At 36.1% G+C, this 26,437-nt stretch overlaps 1 protein-coding gene across 1 annotated transcript in view; it reads right to left on the reverse strand.

The window, feature by feature from the left end:
- The window catches only part of LOC150095760 (protein unc-13 homolog D-like), a 66,727-nt gene that overhangs the window by 17,714 nt on the left and 22,576 nt on the right, over window positions 1-26,437 (reverse strand). Inside the window, exons 3-9 of the mRNA XM_090409839.1 lie at window positions 24,019-24,119; window positions 18,768-18,957; window positions 16,488-16,609; window positions 11,802-11,892; window positions 9,022-9,333; window positions 6,061-6,218; window positions 4,440-4,578 (exon numbers count right to left, since the gene is read on the reverse strand). Of these exons, the coding sequence (XP_090265965.1) occupies window positions 4,440-4,578; window positions 6,061-6,218; window positions 9,022-9,333; window positions 11,802-11,892; window positions 16,488-16,609; window positions 18,768-18,957; window positions 24,019-24,119 (1,113 nt within the window). The remainder of the gene's footprint in view (window positions 1-4,439; window positions 4,579-6,060; window positions 6,219-9,021; window positions 9,334-11,801; window positions 11,893-16,487; window positions 16,610-18,767; window positions 18,958-24,018; window positions 24,120-26,437) is intronic.

Raw genomic sequence — 26,437 nt, forward strand, 5'->3', positions numbered from 1 at the left:
TCCAGTGGCTTTCAGCAGAAGCCAAAAAGGAATGGAAAGGCTCTGACAGACATCGTCCATTACAACCATTCATTGCAGATAATTCGTGTAAAATGAATACAGGCGGAAATCCTTCACCTGACTTGAAAATCTTCATGGCTGCACGAAACAGTGGATGAAAGTCAGAATTAGTTCATAGGTTAAGGAAGTAAACATAAATGATCGTTGGCGAGTATTTATTTTGAATTAGCCATGTTGATGTGTGATTTAGATCATGCAATACTCTCCATATGTAACTTTATAGATCCCAAATCCATATATATATATATATATATATATAATTTTTTAATATAATTTAATTTAATATATATAATTGTATAGAAAAAAAAAATTTTGCTATGTTAAATTGTTTTCCGAAAGCTCAGAGTAGTTCTGCTGAAGATCCTTTTTCGAAACTATTATAAATAAAATAAATAAATCAGCTAACGCCTTTTATTCCCTAATAGAGAGTAGGCGAGGCCTTTATACCCTATCTAACTTTTGGAAACTGAGTGGGCAGTTCAATCTCCACCGGTAGCCAATCAGAGATAACTGGCCCATGTCTATCACTAATTATAGCAGCCACCGACGAAGAGGCTGGCAAACAAGTGCTGCCATCTCTTGGTACCTAACCCTAACAAGATACGTTACTATCTGAAATGATGTGGGTACTACGGTCGATTTTCTTGAGTTCACGGGAGGAAAAACCCGCTTGCCCGTGCCAGAGATCGACTAAATCGGGAACAGGTCGAAGAAAGGCTTAGAAAAAGTTACTCCAATCGGTGACTAAGTTAGACTTGAACTCGAGTCTAACTTCGAACGACCAAGGCCAGAGGACGCAACTGAGCTACGCAGGTCTTTTCAAACCTATTTAATGTAATAAATAAATATTTAGATTTTCTGTAAAGCCATGTAGTGTGTAAAACAAGGTTCGTGGATTATGGAACTCTACTCATGGTACTTTGGAGAATGGCCTTCTTCTTTTTATTATTACTATTTTAAAAGTTTCTGCAGAATAACTTAAAATATGCATGATCCGAAAAACATGTAAGTAGGCGATAATAGGTAGTGGGGCTCTAGTGCTGCCATCTAGTGATGGCGAGAGAATATTTTACGAGTAGATATTAATATTATTATTATCACGTGGCACCTCTCCACGGTGTCCAAGGAGACATCATGGGAGGACACACCAAACCACACCATACAATCCAGTGTAAACACTTAAAAAAATCCTTCCCCCCCCCCCCCCCTTGCTAAAAATAAAAAATATTTTACTTGGTTCTAATACAATATTTTAGCAGTTGGGGGATTCGAAATGCGGACTCATTGCTACTCCTAATTGAATACCAAAATAATAATAATAATAAGCTTCGGGTGGTTATTAATATCTCTGTATAATAACTGGTTGTGGATTTAAATCTTGCGGTAGGTGGATGGGAAAATATGAATGAATAAAATATATAAAATTAATTTAAAAAATGGACAATAAAATGCTTACCCCAATCCCGATAATAATTTTTTATAGGGTTACAATCTTTGGTGGATGGGAATCACATGAAATATATAGATATTTATTATTATTATTATTACTTTGTAACCTCCTCACGGTGTATGTGTGTATGTCTTCAAGAGCTCATCGTGGGAGGGTTGTATACACCACACACACACACACACACACACACACACGCACGCACGCACGCTACGCCATCTAATAGTATTTCTTGGCCGATCTGCTGTGTGAAAAAACCCGAGTCTCCGGGAGGGAAAAACCCGAGTCTCCGGAAGGGAAAAACCCTGCCACCTCCGTGTGAGATCGGCTAATTAACCTACAAATGCAAAATTCCACGTAAAGATATCATCTGCTGTCGCTTAAGGGTTTCGCAAGATGCTTATTGCGCTTCTTCTTATGTATTCTGCCACTGAAGGGATATTGCTTTCTGTGATCGAAGCAACTTCAAAATTGCAGTCTGTTATTTATAACCAGTGATAGTTTATTGTCGGGTGTATCGCCTTTCATTCTTTTAGGACGTTTTGACTTTGCCGAGGTTCACCTAACGGATGACTGTGTGAGTTAATCAGCTGAACTCGGGAAAAAAAAAAAAGCTTTAAACATGTTCGAATTTATAATTGTTGCCAAGAACTCGCAACAGTTTTACTTTACTATTATTAAAATAATAATTAAAAAAAATCCTTACATTTACTTTATACGGTTTGTGTATTTTTAAAGTTCATGCACTTACAATTGATGTGTTTTAAATTTGAATTACGGAGATCAGCAATATCTTCCTAAATCGTCCGTTTTAACATTGAATAAACTGATTTCTAGTAGCGTTACTATTTTCTTTTTTTAAGTGATAAATATAATACAATATTGCCGTATTGTCATGAACAAGATGTGATTTGATAGCTGGAGAAAGATAAACAAAGTAAGCAGTGGTATAATCAAAGTTTGTCAAGTACTAATAAAAACATAACATTGTTCAAGCATGTATGAAAGCTTAAAATGCTGGACAGAGCCCCTTCTTATAGCTTTTGTTGGACATTTCATATTATACTAACGGGGCTCCGCCCCCCGACGCCGAATCCCCCCGAGTTCCGGACTGGTAGGCCGGTTCTCCTTGAATTCTGATGACTCGAATTTTGAATACTCGAAAGGGGGTTCCGCCCCCCCCCTTTGCGCCTACGGCGCGCAACCCCCGAGTTCCGGGATGGTAAGCCGGTTCTGCTAATTTCAGTAATGAATAGTGACACGTACTGTTATTTTCATTGTTTGATTTGTAGGATGTAGGTTTTTCATTGTTTAAACCTACATCCGTTTCAAAGAGATGTCACATTCGTTCCCAATTTCAGCCTATCATTTTATAGTACAGAGGGGACTTACAGCTAATTAATGCAGCCGAGTCGCCACTCCTTGCTACATCCCCTAAAGGCAGTATTTCTGGCTGTAATCAGTGTGTGTTTAAGGGGCCGGTTTGCCTGTTCTGGGGACGAAACCCCCCTACCTCCGTATGAGACCGGCTAACTCACCTTTAGTCGAAAGTGATCAGATAAAGGTTGTTTCTCACGTTTTAGACGGGAATCGAACCCGGGTCTTTCCCACCAAAGGGTTTCGTCTATACTGGCTAAGCTACGCAGGCCCTACTTTCTACAACTTTGATGCAAATAAAGAGCACATCACAGAGGAAAGAAATTAAATGTTAGTTCAATGTTGCCAAGATTTCGTCTCTGTCACAGCGTCATGATCAGGGATACGACGTAACACCGTAGAGTGTAATCAAGCCGCACACATAAATTGGAAATGGTTGGACTCAAAAGTTCAAACTTCTAGAACGGTATCGCTGTAAGCATGGCCATAGATCCATATACAGCATTTAAACCTTTTTTTTTTTTAATCCACAAATGTTTTCAACGAAAAGGAAAATGTCCCAGCGTTCAGGCTACACTGCTTTGATGGTTTGGAAGAGGTAGGGAAAGAGGAAGAAACGATGGTACAACTGTTTGCTCATGTATCTACCTGTGCGAGTAGATTCTAAATCAGTTGGTGGAGAAATGTGTCTGAATTATTCGGTCCATCATGAGGTCAAACAGAGAACACATCGTCAGTTTGTTTAGTTGAGGGTAGGAGCAGCTGAGTGGAAAGCACTTTCTTTAAAATATTCCGCGTAGAAATTGGCTTGGTGGGGCGAGGCGAAGCTCATGGCAAGGCCATTTTGTCCTCCCAAGTTTTCAATGTTACGAGAGACTTTTTTTTTTAAATTAGTGTTATGGTGTCTTTTTAAAGAGGTCTCGGTGCTGTCAAACTGACCATGTCTGAGTTATTCAGGATTACATTTTGGATGGAATTTTAGAGCCTCCATAGCTCAGTCAGCTTCGTTAGAAAGACCTGGGTTCGAGTCCCAATATACGAAGCGAAGAACTTGTAGAAAGACTTTTCAAGTGAATGTTGGTTATTCGATCATATACGGAGGTGGTTGGGTTCCTCGGAAAGCGTGTTTTTCGTCTCGCATCCCAAACTGGCAGAGAGAATCCGCGCTCTTTCCCCACATAAATTAACTTTACATTAATACTAGGATATTTTCTGAGATGAGAGATTTTCTTTATGTTTTGAATATTATATAAACCCATCTCAAGGCGTTTTGACATATGGTAATAAAACTACCTATGAGTATATAACTGTGATTTTAAAAATCATGGTTATATGTATACTCATAGGTAGTTATTATAATTCTAACCGTCGAAATTACTGTTTGTGTTTATCTCTGGCTTGAAAGTGTTTAACAATATAAAAATAAAAACAACTGTCGCCGTCTTTTGATCCTAAACCGAGTTAATATCGTTGCCTCAAATACTACGAGATGATTTCTGACATGGGGGATTTTAATAACAACAAATTCATAAAATCAAATATATCGAGAACTCACTTTGTTGTCGAGCTCCACGGTTTTCTTGATTCGAAGTTTGCATTCCTGACTCACCACTTTCAGCATCACCAAAAAGGGTTTGTGGAACAGGAAACAATACTCTTCTAGTTTCAGGGACGCGCCTTCTGTTTTCTTTGACCTGAGAAAAATAAGAGCTCTCAGAAAACGTTGCGATAAATACTAAGTGAATATTTGAATCGGAACAGAACAGAATAAGACTCATAAACCAAGTTATATACATTTTCGATGAACTTTCGGAGTACGTTTTTCAACCAATTCCAGAACCTCCGCGAAATTAGGTCGTGTAATTTGGGAGAGAAGCAGTGAGACGCGATTTTATCTCACCCTTGTAATACAAGAAGTGCTTCATCTTTTAAAACAAAAGGACAAAAAAGTTATCGAATACCTAAAAAAAAAAAAGAAATCTCCCATGGTGGAAACATCTTCGTTATTATTATTACTGCACAGAAACGTCCAGGTCGTCCGAAGGCTCATCGTGGCACCCCAGCACTATGTCTAACCGATCAATCCTCAGAGGGAGGGTAGATCGAAACCACAGACCATTCATCTTGGTCACGTGCCTCCGGATCCTCTCCACTGCTTCTTTATCTTCAAGGAAATCCAAGAGACCAGACTTAAGCCAGATGTGTTCATATCAAGGTCCTATAAAGAGAAATAGCAAGTTCCTTATCTCTGCTTGTTAGTGTGCTCTTCGATAGCCAAGTAATCTTATGATCTACCTTAGCAATATGTCCTACCCCTAAACTTCAACTCTCGGTCTATTATTCCCCCTCCAAATCCCTCGCTTCATCTGCTTCCTGAGGTACAGTCCATCAGGTACCAAGCTTGTAATATTTTATGGCAAAAATGCATAACTTTGTACTTTTCCATATTAAACTGGTATCACTTACTTGTGTCCACACCGTAATCCTATTTATGTCATCCTGCAAGTTCTCCATATCGCCTCAGTTAACTATTATGCTACCCAATCCAATTTTGTATTCTCAGCAAAGAAATGAATATTTCATCTCATCCCTACATCAATTTTGAGCAAAATCCCTTCTTCCGATGACTATTTATCATTGGCGTTGGGCGGTTTTGGAATTATTGTAGAAGCAATTAAGGCTCAGAAGCCAGTAGATCATCTGGCAGTAGACTTAACGAAGAACGTGGATGTTTTTGAAGTATAACGTATCCTGAAGACTGTCTATTACTTCAGTCTTTTGTTTATGGAGCATAGTTAAATCATGATTTTCAAGGGGGATATTATGGCAGACAAGTGCCGCCATCTCGTAGTCCTAAAACTTAACGGGTGTACATTAACTGAGTGTTACGGATTTTTAGATGATTTTTTAGGTGCTGGATTAAAAACAAGGTTGTAAAAAAAATCCTCTCATTAGCAACTAGAATCGATACCCATAATAGTTTTTATTCAGACGGTTTAGTACTATATATAAAGCCTAAGAATATGGAATTTCTACGTATTCGTAGATTTAATTCTCTATAAAATGCCGAGCAACGAAATTTAAAAAAAAAAGAATTTTCTGATTTTTTTAAAGTGCTGCTCGTACTGCGTACGAATACATACCGTGTACTTTGGGAGAAATAAACTGTGTCGTACCTTTTCAGCAAGTCTTGCAAAGTTGCCATAAGGTCTCGGATGGTAACAAAGAGGCCACTGCAGATGATGCTGCTGTTGCGTAGATTCACGTGAAATTCCTGGTAACGAGACTGATATTTCTGAATGCAAGCAACTGCAGATTTGCACACCGGGAATACCTGGAAAACATTTTCAAAAATGCTAAAGACGATATTTCATATTGAATTCTTTATATAAGAGCCATTTTACAAACTTAAATGATAAGTAATTTAACTTCACGCGATAAACAAACTTAAGAATACAAAATATCGTTTGAAGCGTTTTTATTCACAAACGAAGTAAGCAGAGATCTTTTAACACTAACTGACGTTTAGAATAGTTCAGTGAATATTTTTCCAGAAATACGACATCCCTAGCGAATAAATAGCAGCTAACAAGTTCATTCGTGTTTCTGGTGGAGAAGGAAGAGCCATAATTTACAGCTGAAGCCTTGATTACACTAATTAAGACCTGTTTCAATCTTCGTGGATTAATGGCCGAATAAAGTCACGGCTGTTGCCTCGCGTGAAGTTAAAATCACCTTTTGAAAATACAACCGCGCCCATCTTCCTCTACATTATATTTTCTTATTGGAAGTGGTCCCAGACGGGCAGACCTTAAACGGATCATCCTTGAAACAACTCCTACTGCAGTGCGGTAGGAGTGTGGTCAAGCCGAGGAGAACGCATCTCGAACCCAGATATTTACGGGGAATGGAAAAGGAACACGAGTCTTGTCGTGTTGTCATTCTCTTTGCTCAACACAGACATCGATGACGGATACGTGCGTGTTTGTAATGACGTCATTGCACGCAATAGAGCATGGGAATTAGCGAGTGTCAGAAAGTAGGAGGCAGAGCCATCTATTGAATAAACATGATGCACCTTCTTCCTAAACGTTTCCCAACGTTTTTTGGATCAACGCCTCAAAGATTTTGAAGCCCCCCCCCCTCCAACATAATAGTCAGCCAAGTTCTGGAAAAGTACAATATAAATAGGTACTACGATAAAGAGCCAAGAGGCTATTTTACCGACGGCGTAAATTAAGTTAAGGGATTAAGTTAAAATAATGAGGGATTTATTATTCCCTTAACTTAATAAATATGTACTTTAAATTAAAAAAAAAAAAAAGAGGAAGAAACGTTGGGAACCCTTTTAACACTTAACTAGCGCAAACATCAGAGTTATTTGGAATCAATCCTTTCAGTATTTTATGAAGAAAATATGTACTTAAAAGCTCCCTAATAGTAAAATATCTCGTTTTTATCATGACAGTATTTTTAAGTGGGTCTTAGAAGCGGGGGAGGAATTAATAGGCCTCACTTTAGTTAGTAAGCACGCTAAAGTCATTTGCTAAAATATGAATTAGTTTTATCTTATATAATGAACATGTCGCTCATCAGGACTACAGTTATCAAATCCACACAGGATGCAGGAAATGTTTAATCAAATACGACAAGGGTGCACAGTAGCGAATAAATTATTCGAACGCGCCGAATTTTTGTAAAGTTTTCTGTTTTGGCTTTAGTTCGCTATTTTGATTGAGTGCTGCATATTTTAACTCTACGATGTTTATTAATAGTGTTGTGCGTTTTTAATCGTGTAAACAAGCTGACATTTGTAATATTTTATTCGTTTTGTGTAGCTATAAAATGGATAGATCACCAGAAACGCATTCAAAAATATGTACTCTTTCTCAGCACACGTCCATGACTCAAAGAAAAATTGCCAATGAGTGTGGTGTTGGTTTTGGGTACAGTTAATACGATTTTAACACTTTCATTGCCAAGCTGAAAATTGGAATTTCGTGTGGTGGCCAAATTTTTTTTATTTAGTTAGCGATAACGCGCGATCGGCCGTTTGGTGAGAACTTGCATCGCGCGATATCGCGTGATTGGCAATGAACGTGTTAAAGAGGTATAGGGAGACAGATACCTTTTCTCCTGATAGAAAAAGAAAATGTGGGCGAAAGAGGAAAACAGCACTTACTCGAGATCGTTTACTATAAAGTTAGGAAAAGCGAAATGAATCGAAGATTGTCAGCTGTAGACTTAAATAGAGACTTGGGAGCTAGTGAAATCAATGTTACCGACATGACAGTCCGTCGAAGATTGTTGGAAGCAGGGAGGACTGCTCACAGACCAAAAAAGAAACAACTGTTGAAGAAGGCTATGCAGAAAAAGAGGCTCCAGTGGGCAAAGACGTACAAAGATTGGACTGTTGAGAAGTGGAAGAAGGTCATATTCTCAGATGAGAGCCATTTCTTTGTTCAAGGAGCACCCTGTGTTCGTAAATGAGCAGCTGATAAGATTTCTCCCGCCCACCTTCAACAAGCTCCTAAACACCCAGCGAAAAAGATGTTTGGGGGTTGTTTACCACATGACAGTCCAGGATCCGTTGTGCCTGTTGACGGTATGACGAAAAGTGACCAATACATGAAAATATTAGAGAAAAGAGGGGACCCACAGATCTAGAAAGACAAAGAATTCATCTTCCAACAGGATCTCGCTCCATGCCACACTTCAAAAAAGTGAAAGAGTTCCTAAAATCACAACATCCAACTGCTTCAGTGGCCAGGTAACTCTGCTGACGTTGATCCAATAGGAAATTTGTGGGCCATAGGGAAAAATACACTTAGAAAATTAAATTGTAATACAATGGATAACTTAATACAATCCATTATAAAAGTATGGTTTTTCGAGATGCAGAAATAAGAAAAATGTTGTTACAGTCCATACCTAAGCGAATTAACAGAGAAGCATACAAATCATTAGATAAAGTCTGAGTTCAATTTTTGTATTTATTTTCTTGCGGAATTCAATTTTTTCTTTAAAATGTGAGTGTTCAGATTAATTTTTTCGCTACTGTGAGAATAGATTCGCGTACCTTTCTTTGACTACAGCCGTTTTACGCTGCATTCTTTGAAGTGGTGTCTACCACTTACCTGAGCATCCACATTGCGAGCCACCACTGAGAAAAAATCCAGCTGGGGGGTCATCAATGGAAACTGCGGAACCAGAAGAGTCTCAGCCTTTAACTGGGTCACTATTTCTCGTAGAGCAATTGTTAATTTCTGCAGATCTTCTAAAACTCCTTCTCTTTTAATTTTCTCTGACAGCTGGAACCACGTCTCCGGGTTCGCCGATATCAACGAAGGAGTTTGGACATCGACGTCTGTTGATTCTTCCACTTTTTCTTGTGGTTCGACTTCGGTTAATTGAGGCAAACGACCTTTCCACCAATCTCCAAAAGATTGCTGTAAAAGAAAAGAGGTCGTTTTAATACTGTGAGTTATGCACATGCCCAGTAAGCAAAGCGAAGCGACTCCTAACAACAACTCTGTGAGTTGTTGCTTGATGTCACTTTCTTGCTTTGATTTGAAACATTGAAACCGCGGACATATTCCGAGTGCAGGAGACAGAATTAGACTATTAGGATATTTTTTCTAATCTTAAAGGCATATCATACCACTTTCTGAAATTTCAATCAACGAAATACCAATACCACGTACAATACCAGTGCAACTGAGCGTCCCAGTTTAGGGATTCTAGGCAGAATCCCCAAACTGGAGATTTACGTTAAAATTCGAAAGTATGCAGGAATCTCATACTGCTAAACCAATGCCCCCACTTTTAATGTGTTATAGTCTTCACTGCGGTTGCGCGTATCCTTTTTTTTTTTTAATTTATTTATTTGTTAATTACTAGAATTACAAGACCAATACCAACTTAGATGTGATAGCATAGCGATAAAATCTTAATAATTTTTGGTTTTTTCCTAAATGATAGCACAAGGCAGCTATGAATAAATAGCATCTGCTAAATTTTCCAAATTCTTGCTCAGTGCATTGAAAATATAGTTTTTTTTTGTTGTTGTTGTTGTTTTATTCACAAATCAAATCACGAAATAAGAAAATAATCACTATATTGTGCAAAAAAAAAAAAAAAAAAACAGAAGCTCTCTTGCAATTTCATTTTTCTGTTCTTCTAAGTACTTGTAGGAATCGACTTTGGTGATTGCGTAGTATTTTTGCTTTTGATGAGTCATCCGAATGACGCCATCGCCAACCAATTTTTATTTTTGCTGCGCTGTTTACCAACTTTCCGGCCAACATGAAACGTGCACGTAAACAGTTCATCATCGTATACACTACTTTGGATTTTTCTTCGAAAAGCGAGCCCCTGGTTATTTCGTTCATGGAATTTTGCCACGAGTCTGTTCCACAATGGTATTTTAAAAAAATAGGGTTGGTTGATGCACAATAATAACATTTCTATTTCTATTTTAGATAGAAATAGAAATACAAAGTGTTATTCTTGGAAAACGAGTGTGAAAAAAAAAAAGTTGAGTTGTCTTAAAAATCAAATGGAAGATGATTTTCACTATTCGATGTGATAATACATTTCGCATAACCACAAAATCATATTTTCATTCAGAATACGCAGTCATTGAGCGACAACATCAGTATACTGGTATGCATAGTAATAGTTAAGACACTATTATCATCTAACTATCATAACTATTACCATATTCCAAAATTCATTATGAGAATGGCGAAACTGTTTTAATGGGGAGGGGGGTACTCCCTTATGTTTCTTCCATAAGCTCATTGAAAGGCAAGAAAAAAAGATAACTGAATCAAATTAAATCAAACACAATCAGTGAATAAAATAAGAAGAAATTAAACATTATAAAATGAATATACAGAGTGATCAAAATTAAAGGATCCCTGCTTTAAGAGCGTGTGGAGCGCCACTCAGTGATCGAAATGCTACGCAACTTTGCAGGAATACATTGTGAGTCATGCGGAAGCGAAATCTGAGAAGAAATTAGTTCCAAATTTTACCACCACCAGCAGCAGTGGCGTATTAACAAGCTTGAGTGCCCCTGGACTAAAAAAAAAAAAAAAAAAAAATTGGCGCCTTAATCACATTGGATTGAGCAATAATTAAATAATAAATATAATTAATTATATATATTATTTATTACATATATGGATCAATGGCGCTCCTGGGCCCATTCAACCCAATGGATAAGAGGCCCTGACCACCAGGAGCGTTCTAAACACCAAATGCATGGAATTTGCATATCACACAACTCGGCAAGTGTCAGGAGGGTTTAAAAAGATGGACACGGGATTCTTCCCTTCATTCTGGTTGGTAATATCGTCTCCACAGTGATGGCACTGACCTCACCCCAACGTGCTTTGCTCGTGAAGCTCTACTACCTAAAGACTTGCAACCTGTTGCTGCACTCAGCGAATTTCGTCGACTGAACACATGTCGACGATGGCCTACTATCGCCATGTGCTCTGCGACGAATGATTAGTCGTTTTGGGTTGGTTCCTGCAGTGCACGTGCTGTATCAAGGCACACGGATGTGCCTTACACAACCGTCTGGAAGATTATACGGAAGATTCCGCATTTCTACCATTCGTTGCATCAATAATTCATAAGGCCTTGCTTTTGATCACCGTCTACATCGTAAATCATAAAACTGTAAAGCCGGAGAAGTAGGAAAAAATCATCGGAGATTAAGGTTCTTCTTATTAAATATTTTTATCTTATACGAGTGGCGAGAGAAGTCGCTATCCCCCATTGCTAAGAAATGCTTCAGCATTTTGACTCCTTCTTCTTCTTTTTTTTTTTTTTTAAATATATATAGGCTGTATATTGAAGTTTGAATTCTGCACTCCAAGTTGGCACGAAGTGCATGTTGGCCTACCTGAATCCAGTTCACCAGATACTTCGTTAGTTCTTTCTGATAGAGCGGCTCCCATCCGTCGAGGTGAAACGAAGCGAATTGACGAAGAAATCTGCAACATAACACAAAATTAGGAATGACCCCCTCTTACGTCTCTATACTATAAAAACGTACTGACGCGTGAATTACAATCATTGGTTTGTTTATCTACAAATATTACTTTCCTTGGTTTAAAGTAAACATTATAATAGATTTAATAAAAGATGAATGGCCATTAAAATAAATTTAAATAAATCATTATAAATAAGTATGTGAAAAAAGATGTAAAACACATTGTTAATATCATTATTTATGCAATTTAAATAAGATATTTTTCTAGCATTCTGTACTGAAAAAAAATAGATAATTATGTAATTTATCCTTTGTAACTGAACAATAACTGATTATAAATTACTACTAAAATAGTTATTACTACTAACAGCACGAATTGTTGTGCTATATCTAACAGCATTTTACGAAAAGTAATCTAGCATATTTCAAATATACACGTAGAGTAGGAATGACAGACGATACCCAGCAATTTATTCATTTTTCCATGTTTAAGAAACATTTTATTTATTTATTTATTTTTATATTCCACTTAAAATAACGTTGCGCAAAATTAACAAGCATTGGCCTTGCAGTAAAACAATAGCTCTGTTTCGCTGCAAGGCCAGCGCAATTCTGTGCTAGGACTTTTTTGTACGTTAATGGCCTCTCGTTAGTGGGGTAGAGGGCGGTACTGACGCAATTAAAATAAAACGTGAAAAAGGAACGGGGAGAATTAATTATTTCCACCTGAAAAAGGAATGTTGAAATATCTGCCTTATTATTTCTCTCTTTTATGCTTGCTTTTATAAAATGCAATTTGATTTTATTTTTAGACAAATAGCAGTTATTATTATCATACGCAGAATATTTTCAAAAAATACAATTAAAACATTGTTATTACATTTTCCGTTCACCACATAATTGTAATTTTATAATAATGCTCTAGTTTACATTTTTCAGGTTCTAAATCATTTATTATTCTTATTAACGAAGCGATATTATTAATATGACTTCGTTAATAAGAATAATAAAGGATTTAGAACCTGAAAGACATTCTTACATTTCAACGAAGCCTGGCCATCTGGGACGCACACACAACAACATTTCTTTGTGTACTTTATATACTCAGGCAGCATCGCATCATATTCGCCTTCTCAACAGTTATGTCTGCCCACAGTTGAGAGACCCGTAGCTGGCAGAGTGCCAAGAAGTGTTAATTCATGTTGAAGGGAAGAAAGGAAAAAGACGATGTACGAATTCGTCACCAACACGCGAAATCACGTAACTCTATACGTAAAATTTTCCAACTGTTATACAAGCCAAATAGTTACCACTTTAAAAACTACGATGATCATAAAAGAGAAGTTAATTTTCCGACGTGTAATAATAAACAACTCATCCCACAATACGGATTAATTACTCTATTATAGGAATGGATTCGCCTTCTTGTACATGCGCAGAAGTGTCGAGGGGTCTCGCATCTGTGGTGGGACTATAATCATATTCATCTTACAGCTTTCTATACATTTCGGTTTATATAATTCAAAAATCACATAATTTAAATCAGTTTTTCGATAAGGATGACATACTTTTTTGGTATTTCCTGTAGAAGCGTCTTACATACCAGAAACGATCGCATTGTCACTGTCAGTAGGATTTTTTTTTTTTTTTTAAGTTGGGTTTTTGAATTACATCCGAAGAACTCCAGATGCGAGGTCATTGTATTACGTCTGCTAATTGCCAGAATTATGTTAAAAATGTTACAAGACAAATTTCAACAGTTTTCGTTCAGTGTAAGCAGCGAAGAGCTCTTTTTCGCTGCTTACTCTTCAGTGACAGCTGAACTCAAGGCTATCAATGAATTAAGGCCTTCTGAGGAAAAGAGTACGGAAAAAAAACTAGCGCCACCTAGAGGTTACAGATCCTAATAGGATTATACTGTTATGTTTGAAAATAGCGTGAGTTCCACTGTCAACTTTTTATTATTATTATGGCATTGAAAACGTAAGTTTCTGAGAGTGGAACCCTAATTATTTATGTTAAAGATTGACTAACTCGTAACATCCCTTTAGTCGGTGACTAGACTCGAATCTTTAACATGCTGCTTGGCGCTTTGAACAAACAGTATTTCCGCTGTGCCAGAGAGGGACCTTTAACTTACTGTCGTAATTCGTGATTATTTATTATGAAATGTAAAATACACTAATGTTTATTTCTATCATTTTATTATAAATATTTTAAACGAGAATAAATATAAATTTATAATAATATTAAGTTATCATAAATACACGAAAGTTTGTGTAGTTCTGCGAAAATGGGGTTTGCATCCACAGTGCTATGTTGCCCGAAGAAAAACCGTTCTAAGATCGATTCTGGTCGCCGACTAGAGGCACTTTTTCTAATCCTTTCTTCCACCAGCTCTCCAGTTGGTTCGGGAAATGGTCCGGGAAATAATTCTGGTTTTTAATCCTACAACAGTAGGATTCCACAGTAGAAAATCAACCGTATAACTCACTTTACTACTTTTTATACAATATGATCCAGTGTTAGGGTTAGGAGCTACGAGATAGCAGCAGTTATCTTCCATTATTATCTTCCTCGGACTCTTAAACATCAATTATAGCCAATGTGAAACGAAACATGCAGAAGTGATAGGAAAACTCTGGAGAAGGAGGACCTTTAACTTGGAACGATTGTCAGTGGTGAACTGGGATGCTACACCAAGTGGATTAGTGCAGAAGTAGACCAAAGCTCTTCACTAAGACTAAAGAGAGCTAAAAGTCAATCTTCTTAATTATAATGAAGAGCCAAAGGCTTCAATTCGGCGACATGAACTTATTTAAGTTAAGGGATATTACATCCCATATTGTTTCTTAGCCGAATAAGAAACTCAAAGAGTTTCATGCCGAATATAGAAACTATATAAAGTTCGGCGAGTCCAAGCGTAAGCAAATACCTGGATAGTGCAGCAACTGACCCTTGAAGGTAGTGCAAGCCGAGTAGTGACCTTCTCTCATAATGTTGAACAAAATACAGCTCCTAGGAGTTAAGTTCACATTATGGGTAAATGTCAAGAATAGTGATCGGAGCTTGCTCCACCTTTTACATGAGTTGCCTCAGCTTGTACTACCTTCAAGGATCAGGTGCTGCACTATCCAGGTATTTGCTTACGCTTGGAATCGCCGAACTTTATATAGTTTCTATATTCGGCATGAAACTCTTTGAGTTTCTTATTCTGCTAAGAAACAATATGGGATGTAATATCCCTTTACTTAAATAGGTCAATCTTCTTGCTTCTGAAGTGATTTTTGGGTCTTGTTTCAAGCAAAGAGATTGATTGATTGAATTTCTAAGAAACACCCAAAGTTAGTGGCGAAACTGACATCACGAAAGGAAGGTTGTGTCATCGACCATAACTGTGGATTTAAGGACGACTCTGAACCTCGTCAAAGCTAAAGAAGTTAATATATTACTTCAATCTCTCTCTCTCTCTGAATGTAAAACCATGACCGCACAAAGCTACACGACCTAGTGATAATAATCTTAATCCTGTTGACCAGATTTCAATCCGGGAAGAAGACACAACGAACATGATGAGAAATGCGGGAAACGATATTGCAAATAGGATTGTTTCATTAACTCAATACGAATGCTGTATTCAGTCTGATTTTTCAAGGATGTCGCGGAGATCGCTGAAGTAATAATGCCAAAAATTACAAACCACACTTTATACGAAATTACCGTACTGTTATGTCGACATGCAGCAGTATGTTTAAATGTTGGACGTTGCTCATCTAACGAAGACCATTTGGATACGTGTTCTATTGCTTAAATTTTGTGGCATTTGGTTAATTGTGTAGTTTAATACAAACGCCAGTGATTTCTGTTATTTTGACCCATTTGTAACACTATTGCGCGTGTATTCCAGGAATGTTGGGATCATACTTCGAGAACATTAGATGTGCGTCTTATGTCACATTTTCAATGGTTTAGATATTAATACTATTACAGATGCAATCGGATTGCATTTCTGGATTGCTTAACCCTTTCCTACCCACAGCCTGGTACGGGAGATTGGCACAAAATTCAATATAAATGAGAATGTCATCAGAATATCAAAAGTGCATTGTCTTCGTAGATTTGAAGACAGATGGTCCAAGATTTTTTGTCCTTTTATAACTTTGTCCAAGGGAACATTCGTCCGGTCGGACATTTCGTCAAATCTCAATTTGTCCCATCGATGTCAACGGACTATTATTGCTTCCTGTGTCAACTGACTAACCTAACCAAACGTGTGAGGGTGAACCATGCATATTGTCTTGCGCACTTCTCTTTTCTGTCAACTGACTGTTATTAATGATCACAAGTTACTTATAACTCATATGAAGCATTGGACAAATAACATTGGACGAAATGTCCTACTGGACGAGAAAAGTAATAGAAGAAATCTAGAGATTGGATGAGATTTGCATTGGACGAAATGCCCTGAAACTGCTTCGTATATTGTTCTTTAAGAGTGTCACTATATAATATCTCCCTCCAAATACTACTTATATTATATATCCACGGAGTTATACATCGTTACAATATTTTTATAACTGCAAGCAAAATGTATACCTGTAGGTGGATGCAATCTTTTCTACCGATTCTTTGGTCAGAGGAAAAACAGCGGTCTCCATTTTAGTTTTGGCGAAGTAGGAATCGATGTATGCCGATGCTGCTCGATCCAACAGTTTCAGCTAAAAAAAAAAATACAATTTAATGCTCAGTCAGTCTCATACAAGCATCTGGGGAAAACACCGGCAAAAAAATAACATAAAAAAGACAAATCAGGGATTAATCTCACATAAATTAATCACACACACGCACAGTGTGTGTGTTATAATTAGAACCGTAGAGGCCAATATGTGATACGTTCAGATGCTGTCTCGCATTCTTGCTTGCACCTTTGGCATATTCAACACTTCTGCATGTTGTTACTAGTGAGGCAACAGTTTCAGACACACTGAATCGGCTTAAAGCTAATTTATAATATTTTCTACCGAGTAAAAATGAATAATCACATTTAAATGAACCTTCATGCATATATATATGCATGAAGGTTCATTTACTCGATTGTTAAACATATTTTTTAAAATAATTGAATGACATAATCCGAGAGAAAAGGAAAAAGGTTTAATAGTATCGCACGACGTTTCGGCTTTTTACAGTCTTCTTCAGGTGTTTTTATATAAAAGAAAAGAAAAAAAAAACATTAAACATTGAAGATAAAAACTGTAAACCGAACAGGAAACTCACTATACATATTTAACGTGAAAACGTGTAGTTAACGTATTCAAAGCTGTTCCTTCATTGGCCACATTGTTGGGTGAGTGCGTGCGTATAGCATCTCGTGATCACAACAGAATGACAGTCTGGGAGGTTGTAGCTTAAATTATTATTTAAATGTACAAGGTTAAGAATGATTTCTCTAGATTCTATAATTTTTCTCTCTACTTCGTCACTGCAACGGAAGATGTTAGTAAATTTTTTTTCCCAGCAGACTTTGTGACTTTGTTTTTCATCATTAGGATTAGCCGAGAAAAGGATATGACTTGATAATGCCTACTCGCTCGCTGTCTCTTGTAAGTAATGTCTCTCATGTGTTCTTCTATACGCATTTCGACAGATTTGTCTGTCTGCCCGAAATAAGGAATATCGCAGTCACATAATATTTTATATACACCAGGGTATTTAGATGATGATGACAAGGTTTTGGGTGGCTTATTAAGAAACGGATTTTTGGAAGTGGAATGAACAAAGTGAAAAATTCGTTTCTTAATAAGCCACCCAAAACCTTGTCATCATCTTAAATACCCTGGTGTATATAAAATATTGTGTGATTGTGATATTCCTTATTTCGGGCAGACAGACAAATCTGTCGAACTGCGTATGGAAGAACACATGAGGGACATTACTTACAAGAGACAGCGAGCCAGTGCATTATCAAATCATATCCTTTTCTCGGCTAATCCTAATGATGAAAACCAAATTCACAAAGTCTGCTGGGAAAAAATCTACCAACATCTTCCGTTGCAATGATCAACTAGAGAGAAAAATCGTGGAATCTAGAGAAATCATCTTCAATCCTGTTCATCTAAATAACAACTTGAGCTACAACCTCCCAGATTGTCATTCAGCTGTAATCATGTACTGGCGTTCACGAGATGCTACTAGCACGCACGTTCCCAACAATACAACTAACGAAAGAACAGCTTTAAATACAACCACAACGTTTTAATGTCAATTAAACTATGTTTATTTAACTTGTTAAAATGTTAAATAAACTATGAACATCATAGAGACTCTCTATGATGTTCATAGTTTATTTAAGCTTCAGTGTTTTTTCTTTTTTCTTTCTTTTATAATGTCACTTGATGAAGGCTGTTACAAGCCGAAACTAGTCGTGTTTTAATATTAAAACCTTTTTACTTAAATCTCGGTTCTAGTCATTCAATTCTTTTAAAAAAAATATAGATAGATATTAAAGATAAGACAATTCTTAATATTTCAGTTTTTGATTCACATTAGGTGCATTTTATTAATTTATTTTTTAAGAGAGTTATTTCATTTTCTTAACTTCCTGTTGATTGCAAAAGAACGATAAAAATGGCACCGGATATAAACCTCCGAACGAGGAAGTTCTACTACTTCCGTTCTCAGATAAACACAAGTTGTTTTAAACAGAGTGTAGATAGGTCTCGTTAGAACATTCGTAATACACTATGAAGTATTAATTAAAGTCTCAGATTAGGTCGAACATAATTAACTTCACGAGGCTCACTTCAATCAAAATCGTTTTTAGTAGAAATGAATCAGTTCGATATCTGCTATTATTACTTCAAACCACGTACTTACTTCAAATTCTGTAAACAGCAGATTATAACTACGTTTCTGCTTCGTCACGTCCGATGTAGAGATGAGTTCCCAGGATTCATCGGATCTCGTAAGGTCGCATTCCAGTGCAGCCAACATGTATAACAAACTCATTTCATTCACTTCAGGTTTTCGCTCTTCTGCGACCCACTCCAACATGATCGCCAGTTGGCTGTTGGAAACAAAGTGGATTGAAAATTATGCAAGCAACATTAATTCCGTCTAATCAAAAAGATGCATGTATAATGGCAAGCCCTGCTTCATTTATATAATATAATATACTTAATGAGAACTTAAAATAATTATTTAATAAACGAGGGAAAGTCAGTCAGTAAATAAGTTACAAACAAAAGCAGAACAAATGAATTGCAAGTGAATGGTTTCGGTAGGCGTCACTAGGTAGCAGCACAGTCTAGGACAGTGGTTCTCAAACTGGGTGCCGCGAAATTTTGAATCGTTTATTTGAAAAAAGCAAAGTATTCAATTGCCACAAATAAATAAATCAAAAACAAAAAAATTATATATTTTGATTTTAATGGATGAAGCGTATATAAAAATTATCATTTTTTGTATCACTCATATTATATCCTGGGATTTCATTAGCTCACCGCGTGTCGTAGTAACTAGATATGTGACGGCACATAAATACTGGGGAAAATGAACTAATGAATGGTTGGTTGTCCTGCTGTCTGTTTTAGTATTTCTCTGTTCAGTGTGACAAGTATTATACATGATCATTTCCCCTAAACAAAAATCATGAGACTTTTGTCATCGATGAGAATAAACGAAGTACGATATTAAAGTCGTTAAATTCAGTGAGTAGAGGTTTTTCTTATTGTTATATATTCCAACTACAGGGTGTCCCAAAATTCACGCAAGATTTAAATTTAGCGCCATTTGTGCGGTAAAGTGTTGCCAACGAGAAAAAAAAGACAGCGTGACAGCTGACAGTTCAGGGTTATTAAAAATGGAGCGCTACACGAAAGAACAACGCATTTTCTTTGTTGAGCAATATTTTAAAAATAATGCTTATTTTTTGAACAAAATCATCTTCAGCGATGAGGCTCATTTTCATCTTGATGGCTTCGTTAATCCACAAAATTGTCGCATTTGGAGCAAATCCACGAGTGATTGTTGAGAAACAAATGCATCCATAACGTGTCACTGTTTGGTGCGGATTTCGGGCTGGAGGCATCATCGGTCCATTCTTCTTCGAAAATGCGGCTGGTAAGGCAATAACAGTTAATGGTGCTCGCTATCGCGACATGATAATCCAGTTTTTTGTGCCTAAATTGCAAGATATGGATGTGGACGACATGTGGTTTCAACAAGACGGTGCCACATGCCATACAGCCCAAATTGGCCGCCCAGATCATGTGACTTAACGCCGTTGGACCTTTTTCTTTGGGTTTTTTTGAAGTCTAAGGTTTATGCCAACAGGCCCACGACCACCCACGCCTTGAAGGAGGAAATTGAGCGCTGTATCAACGAAATTCAGCCACATTTATGCAAAACGGTCATGGAAAATTTCGACAAAAGAGTGCGTATGTGCCAGCAAAGCCGTGGAGGCCATTTACCCGATATGCTATTCCATGAATAACCCTATACTGTATATACTTTATGCATCAATAAGAAATTACAATTTTTAATTAAAAACCTGTGTTTTCTATCAAAATTACTTCGTGCGTGAATTTTGGGACACCCTGTATAACGAGAGACATCGTAAACAAATGTTTTTCCTTTTTCCACCCGGCAAAAAAATTATTTACTTGAAATAAATTTTAAAATAAAATGTTAAAGTTACATATGCCCTTCAAAATCATGAATAATTTTTTCCTTAAAAAAAGAAGTGAAGATTCTGACGATCAAGAAATGGCTACTTGTAGCAAAGCTAACGAACCAATTCGCACTAATAAATTATCAAAAACTGATACTTGCATTAATCAAGATTTGACTATTTTTAACGTTCAGCAACAAAAAAGCACTAATGAAACAACAAAAACAGAAAGAATAAGTTCATGTAAAAAGGGAACAATGAAAAAGAATGTAAAAACTCGTTTATATCAAGAGAGCTATCTAAGAATAGGATTTACGTGGTGTGGTGATAAGTTAATTCCCAGACCTAAGTGTATTTTGTGTGGTTTGGTTCTATCAAATGAGGCTATGGTTCCTAGCAAATTATTGCGACATTTCTCCGCAAGACATGACAGCTTGTCGAATAAAAATCCTGAATATTTCAAAGAGTTAATAAGATTACAAGAAAAACAAAGTAAAAGTTTTGTAAGAAAGTTTACAATTTCCGACCGAGTTCAAGAAGCGAGTTATTTAGTCGCTGAAATAATTGCGAAGAAAATGAAGCCTCATACTATCGGCGAAACCTTGATTCGTCCGGCCTGTTCAGCAATTGTGAGAACAATTTTTAGTACTGAGGCAGAAGAAGAAATAAAGAAGATTCCATTATCAAATGATACTATGAGTAGACATATTAATGATCTGTCAGTCGATATTGAAAAGTCAGTTATAATCAAAATAATCGAATCAAATTTTTCAGTTTGCAGTTAGATGAGTCAACTGATATCGGTGGTAAAGCACACTTACTTGTTTTTACTCGATTCATTGAAGATGATAATGTTATCGAAGAATTTCTATGCTGCAAGGAATTCGAAAAAACTACGACGGGAAAAGATGTTTTTGATATAATGAACACATATTTTAATACAAATGGTCTATCTTGGAAAACTTGTGTGGGTATATGTACAGATGGTGCACCTCCTATGGTTGGAATTACAAAAGGATTTGTTTCCTTTGCTAGAAAAGAAAATTAAAACATTATAACACTCATTGCTTCATTCATCGTGAATCATTGGTGGCAAAGACAATAGGCTTGGAATTAAAAAAGTGTATTAGAAGAAATCATTCAGATGGTTAATTATATCAAGGCCAAACCATTAAAATCTAGAATATTTGCAGGACTATGTGAAGAGATGCAATCTCATTACAAGAATCTTCTTCTTCATACCGAAGTAAGATGGCTTTCAAAAGGTCGCATATTGGATCGTTTTTTTGAACTTAAAGAAGAAATATTAATGTTTTTCCAAAATGAAGACAAACCAGAATTCTATAAATTATTACAAGATGATTTTTGGTGTTCCAAACTAGCCTATTTAACAGACATATTCGATCATCTGAAGAAGCTGAACTCCAAAATGCAAGGAAGAAATGAGAATATTTTGACATCTACAGATAAAATTAAAGCTTTTAAAGATAAAATAAAAATGTAGAAGATAACATTAAGCACCAACAATGTAGAAATGTTCCTTAAAGTTGCCTCCATAAAATGTAAGAACACTCAAAAGCTTATTTACAGTCATTTAACATCGTTAGAAGAAAAAATTGACCATTATTTTCCAGACATTTCAGTCAATTTATACGATTGGATTCGAAATCCATTTGTTGAGTCAACATCAGCAATGAGTGAGTTAAGTCTTATAGAAGCCGAAGAATTAATTGATATAAGTAACGATCGTACGTTGAGATTGAAGCATTCAGAAATGTGTCTGGATTCATTTTGGATAACAAGTATGAAGGAGTACCCCAATATAGGATTCAAAGCACTTAACATCTTATTGCAATTTTCTACATCTTATTTGTGTGAACTGGGTTTTTCTGCACTCGTAAATATTAAAACAAAGAAGAGAGAAAGACTAAAGGCCCTTGAAAATGAGATGAGAATATGTCTCTCAAAAAACAAGGCCTAATATCAAAGAAATATGCAAACAACACCAGGCACATATTTCACATTAAGTTCATCTTTTATTATCTGAACCTTTATAATAGCTTTTGTTTTGTATGTTTTTGGGTTGTTTGAAAATAAACCAATTTAGTTTAAATAAAATCTGTTTTCTTTTAAACACGCTTTCCTTCATATCTTTAGTATCTGTAATATCAATTTATTTATGGGTTATATATGCGAGTCTTTCAGAATAAATTAATCGGCACTTGACTCTCTATAAAAAGCAAATCATACTAGGGGTGCTGTGAAATTTATTGATTGATTTTAGTGTGCCGCCAGACAAAAAAGTTTGAGAACCACTGGTCTAGGATGACGACAGTATATGTAGTGGACACGCATGCGTATGTTGTGTAGCTGCTTTCTTCAATCTAAAACAGTGATTTTCAACCTTTTCCATAATACGGCACACCTAGACTAATTATTAAAATTCTGTGGCACACTAAAAATATATTCTTTTAATTTTTTTGATGATCTGGCAAAAAATAGGCATAATTTCGATTGATTTACACATACAAGAAGATGGAAGACCAGACACTAATAAATGAGCAAATTACGACATTATTTCTTTCAATTAATTTGTTTTCATAAATCTCGCGGTACACCTAAAGACCTCTCGAGACACACCGGTTGAAAATCGCTGATCTAAAATGTCGAACTGTTTTCGAGGAGTGTGCAACTGTCTCACAGAATGCTGTTGCGTGTTTCATGTGGGCAAAAAGGACTTCCTCGTGGAACATTCATAAAGAGATTTATCCTGTTTATAGCGAGACGTGTTCGTCGCGTGTAGCAGTTCACACCTGGATCCAGAAATTTTCGCTGGGACACTCGACACTTCACGATGAAGACCGATCTGGTCGACCTGTTCAAATTTAACAAATTAACACAAGGAAATAGCGAATAATATATTTGATAACCATGTATTTCAAACAGAAAAAACAACAGACAAAAGAATTCGATGCTGCTGGTTTTGAAGGATTGATAAAGCGATGAGGACAAGTTATAAATGCAGAAGGAACTGATCATGTAAGAAATAAATGCTTTTTCGAGGTTCCGCTTGTTTTATTTTTCATAACCACGTGTAACGTACGGACTGACTTTCCCTTGTAATATAATACAATATGAAGAATATTATATCATATTGTGAGAATCAAATAATATACTTCAAAGCATAAAAGCAATCAACATATAAAGCATTTTGTGGTGCTTGAAGCTGAGCATGTGTTAAACTGAAAAAATTTAAGTCCTGAAAAACAACCTTCATCTTAATTATACAAAAATATTATTTCGTATGATACGAGATAATAAAATTAATAAAAATCGTGGAATTTATTATATAAAAAATTCCCAAGTTCCAAGGACAGCATACTATACATGGCATGTTATTAAGTTCGCCATTGCCATGAAAAAGATTTCTAATTCGAATGACAAAGGCACACTTACAGGATATCATAAGTGGATTTTGGAATGTCCTTTTCTTTTGCGAATTTCTGAATTTTTGCTTCGTCGTCGCCGACAATGATTCCATCATAGGACTCCTTGATCTAAATAATAATAATAGTAATAATAATAATGATTATGCTGATAGCTGCGAGGAACGTATATCTAGCAAAAACAAGCTTTAAACTTTTGTACTTATAACACCCCCCCCTCCCCGAAAAAAAAGTAACCTCTGCTTACTGATTCTGTTGCCTTGACTGGAAATACTGAAGTTCTTCAGTTGATTAATTTTTTTATAAATTTTTATTATTTTTTGTTTAAATAGAAACGCCTTTTACTAAATAGACAAAGCCAACTTACAGCAAACTGACTCACTCCTGCATCGGAACTAATTCTAAATAACCCAGCATCTTACTGGGGATACACCCTCAAAAGTCTAAAGCTGGATACAGAACAGAACTGCTCTCTGCAATAATGCAGAGTCAACTATAAAAGAAATTACCTTGATGGACCTGTGTTTCACTCAAGATTCCCCAATGAGTGCAGGTCACAAAGATGCCTCCAACGATCTCTATCGTTGAGCCTCTCTCTTCCATGTTATACCCATAGATTTCACTAGTGGATCTTCCCATCTTGTAGGTGGTCTTCCTGCTTTTCTCTTTATTCTTGGTTGTCAGTTGGGTATCCTATATGTCCATCTGTAATCCCTGAGTTTGGCGATGTGACCTGTCCATCTCATCTTGCTTTCATATATTGCAGTTACCACATCTTTTATGCCTGATATCTTTCTTAGTTCCGTGATTCTAACATGTTCCATTTTGCTAATGTTACAAATTCGACGTTCTATTGCACGCCGAGTTATTCTGAGAGCTTTTTCTTCTTTTCTTCCATTCCTCTGGAATCTTTCTTTCTTTGACGTACTGAGTGAATCTAGTAGCCTAGGCTTTGAAAATAATTGGTCCACCTTGTTGGATTTCTTCAGCTTTAACATGATCAAGTCCTGAGGCTTTACCTTTACTCATTTTCTTAAGGGCATGTTCTATTTCTTATGGAAGTACTATTGCTTGGGTTTGGAATGATAGGTTCTGAAACTTGGCACTTAGTTTCATAAAGATCATTATAAAAATTCTGCACAATTTCTTCTATCCTTTTGCTGTTAGTATGTTTTTCTGTAAAGCAGATGGAAGTCGCTGTTTAAAAGTTGTTTTTATCTGTTTTTTCCGGGCTGGTTTTTGCCTTCACTGCTTCTCTTAGTTTTTGTATCCTGAAAGCTTTGTAGTCTTCTGGAGTTCTTTTCCTTAGTAACTTACAGATAATTTTGTATTCTAGAAAATTTTCTTCAGATTTCTTCAGTTCTTTTCTCTTTTTCAGTAGTCCTATAGTTTGAGGTGACTATATTGAATTTATTAATAAATTCAATATAGTCATCATTTATAAAGATCGTTGAATTTTTTGATTTGGTTTCGTTTGCTTGTTGTAAAGGCTTTATCATAGCTAATAGTGACCATTCTGTCCAAAAGTGACCATATATCTTAGTCTAAAGTACTACTGGAAATATCGTCATAAATCTGATAACATTCTAAATCTGTTTGGCTTAAAAGAAATCTGGTATGCTGTCTCCGTTCACGTAGAAGTGCCAAAGATGTTTTAAAATAAATATATTTCGCTCATCTTGAATGGAATTGTTCTTATAAAAATAGAAACTTTGGAATAATCTTGTTATCTCTACATCTTTTCAAAAAAGTGAGATGATTTAATAGTTTGGCCTTTTTACATTTAAGGAGTTCAAAACGGCGTACCTTTCGTTTGGTTTCCCCATCGATTCTATTCATTTTAAAAAACGTTTAATTTTCTTGAACCATAAAAGCTATGGAATGACTTCTAATGGGACTATATTGATCAACATAGTCCCATTAGATAATGTTATAAGTCCCATCATTATAGTCCCATAATACACAAGAATATTATTTAATGCCAAATATTTCAGTCTGAATATTACAGACCATCTTCAGTGGCTACATACGAATAGTTTTAAAAAACAAGGTGGAATACGAACAATCGATCAATTACAAATAGAACGAGCCGCGTGATGTCATATCGCTAAGTATTAAAAGAGTAAACATTTTTTATCAGAGTCATAATTAAATTAAAGATATTAATTCAGAAATTCATATAATAATCTTAATTTATAAATAACATTAGACTAATATAGGAAAATAAGAAAAAAAATTAATGTGTTATCCTGATTAAACTTTCCCAAATTTTTGATACAGATATACAATCATTACGATTCAAGTTAGGACGTTGAAGTAAGGCCTCCACACTTTCTTTAAATAAACGTTCAAATTTGTAGCGACATCTGTGTAGGAGGCGTCTTGGACCAAAGGATGTTGTGGCTTGTTTCTATTCCGTGCTGAGCTAA

This window comes from Typopeltis vanoorti, chromosome 20 (assembly GCF_054136105.1).
Source record: "Typopeltis vanoorti isolate ZY-2024b chromosome 20, IOZ_Tvanoo_1.0, whole genome shotgun sequence".
NCBI lineage: Eukaryota > Metazoa > Arthropoda > Arachnida > Uropygi > Thelyphonidae > Typopeltis > Typopeltis vanoorti.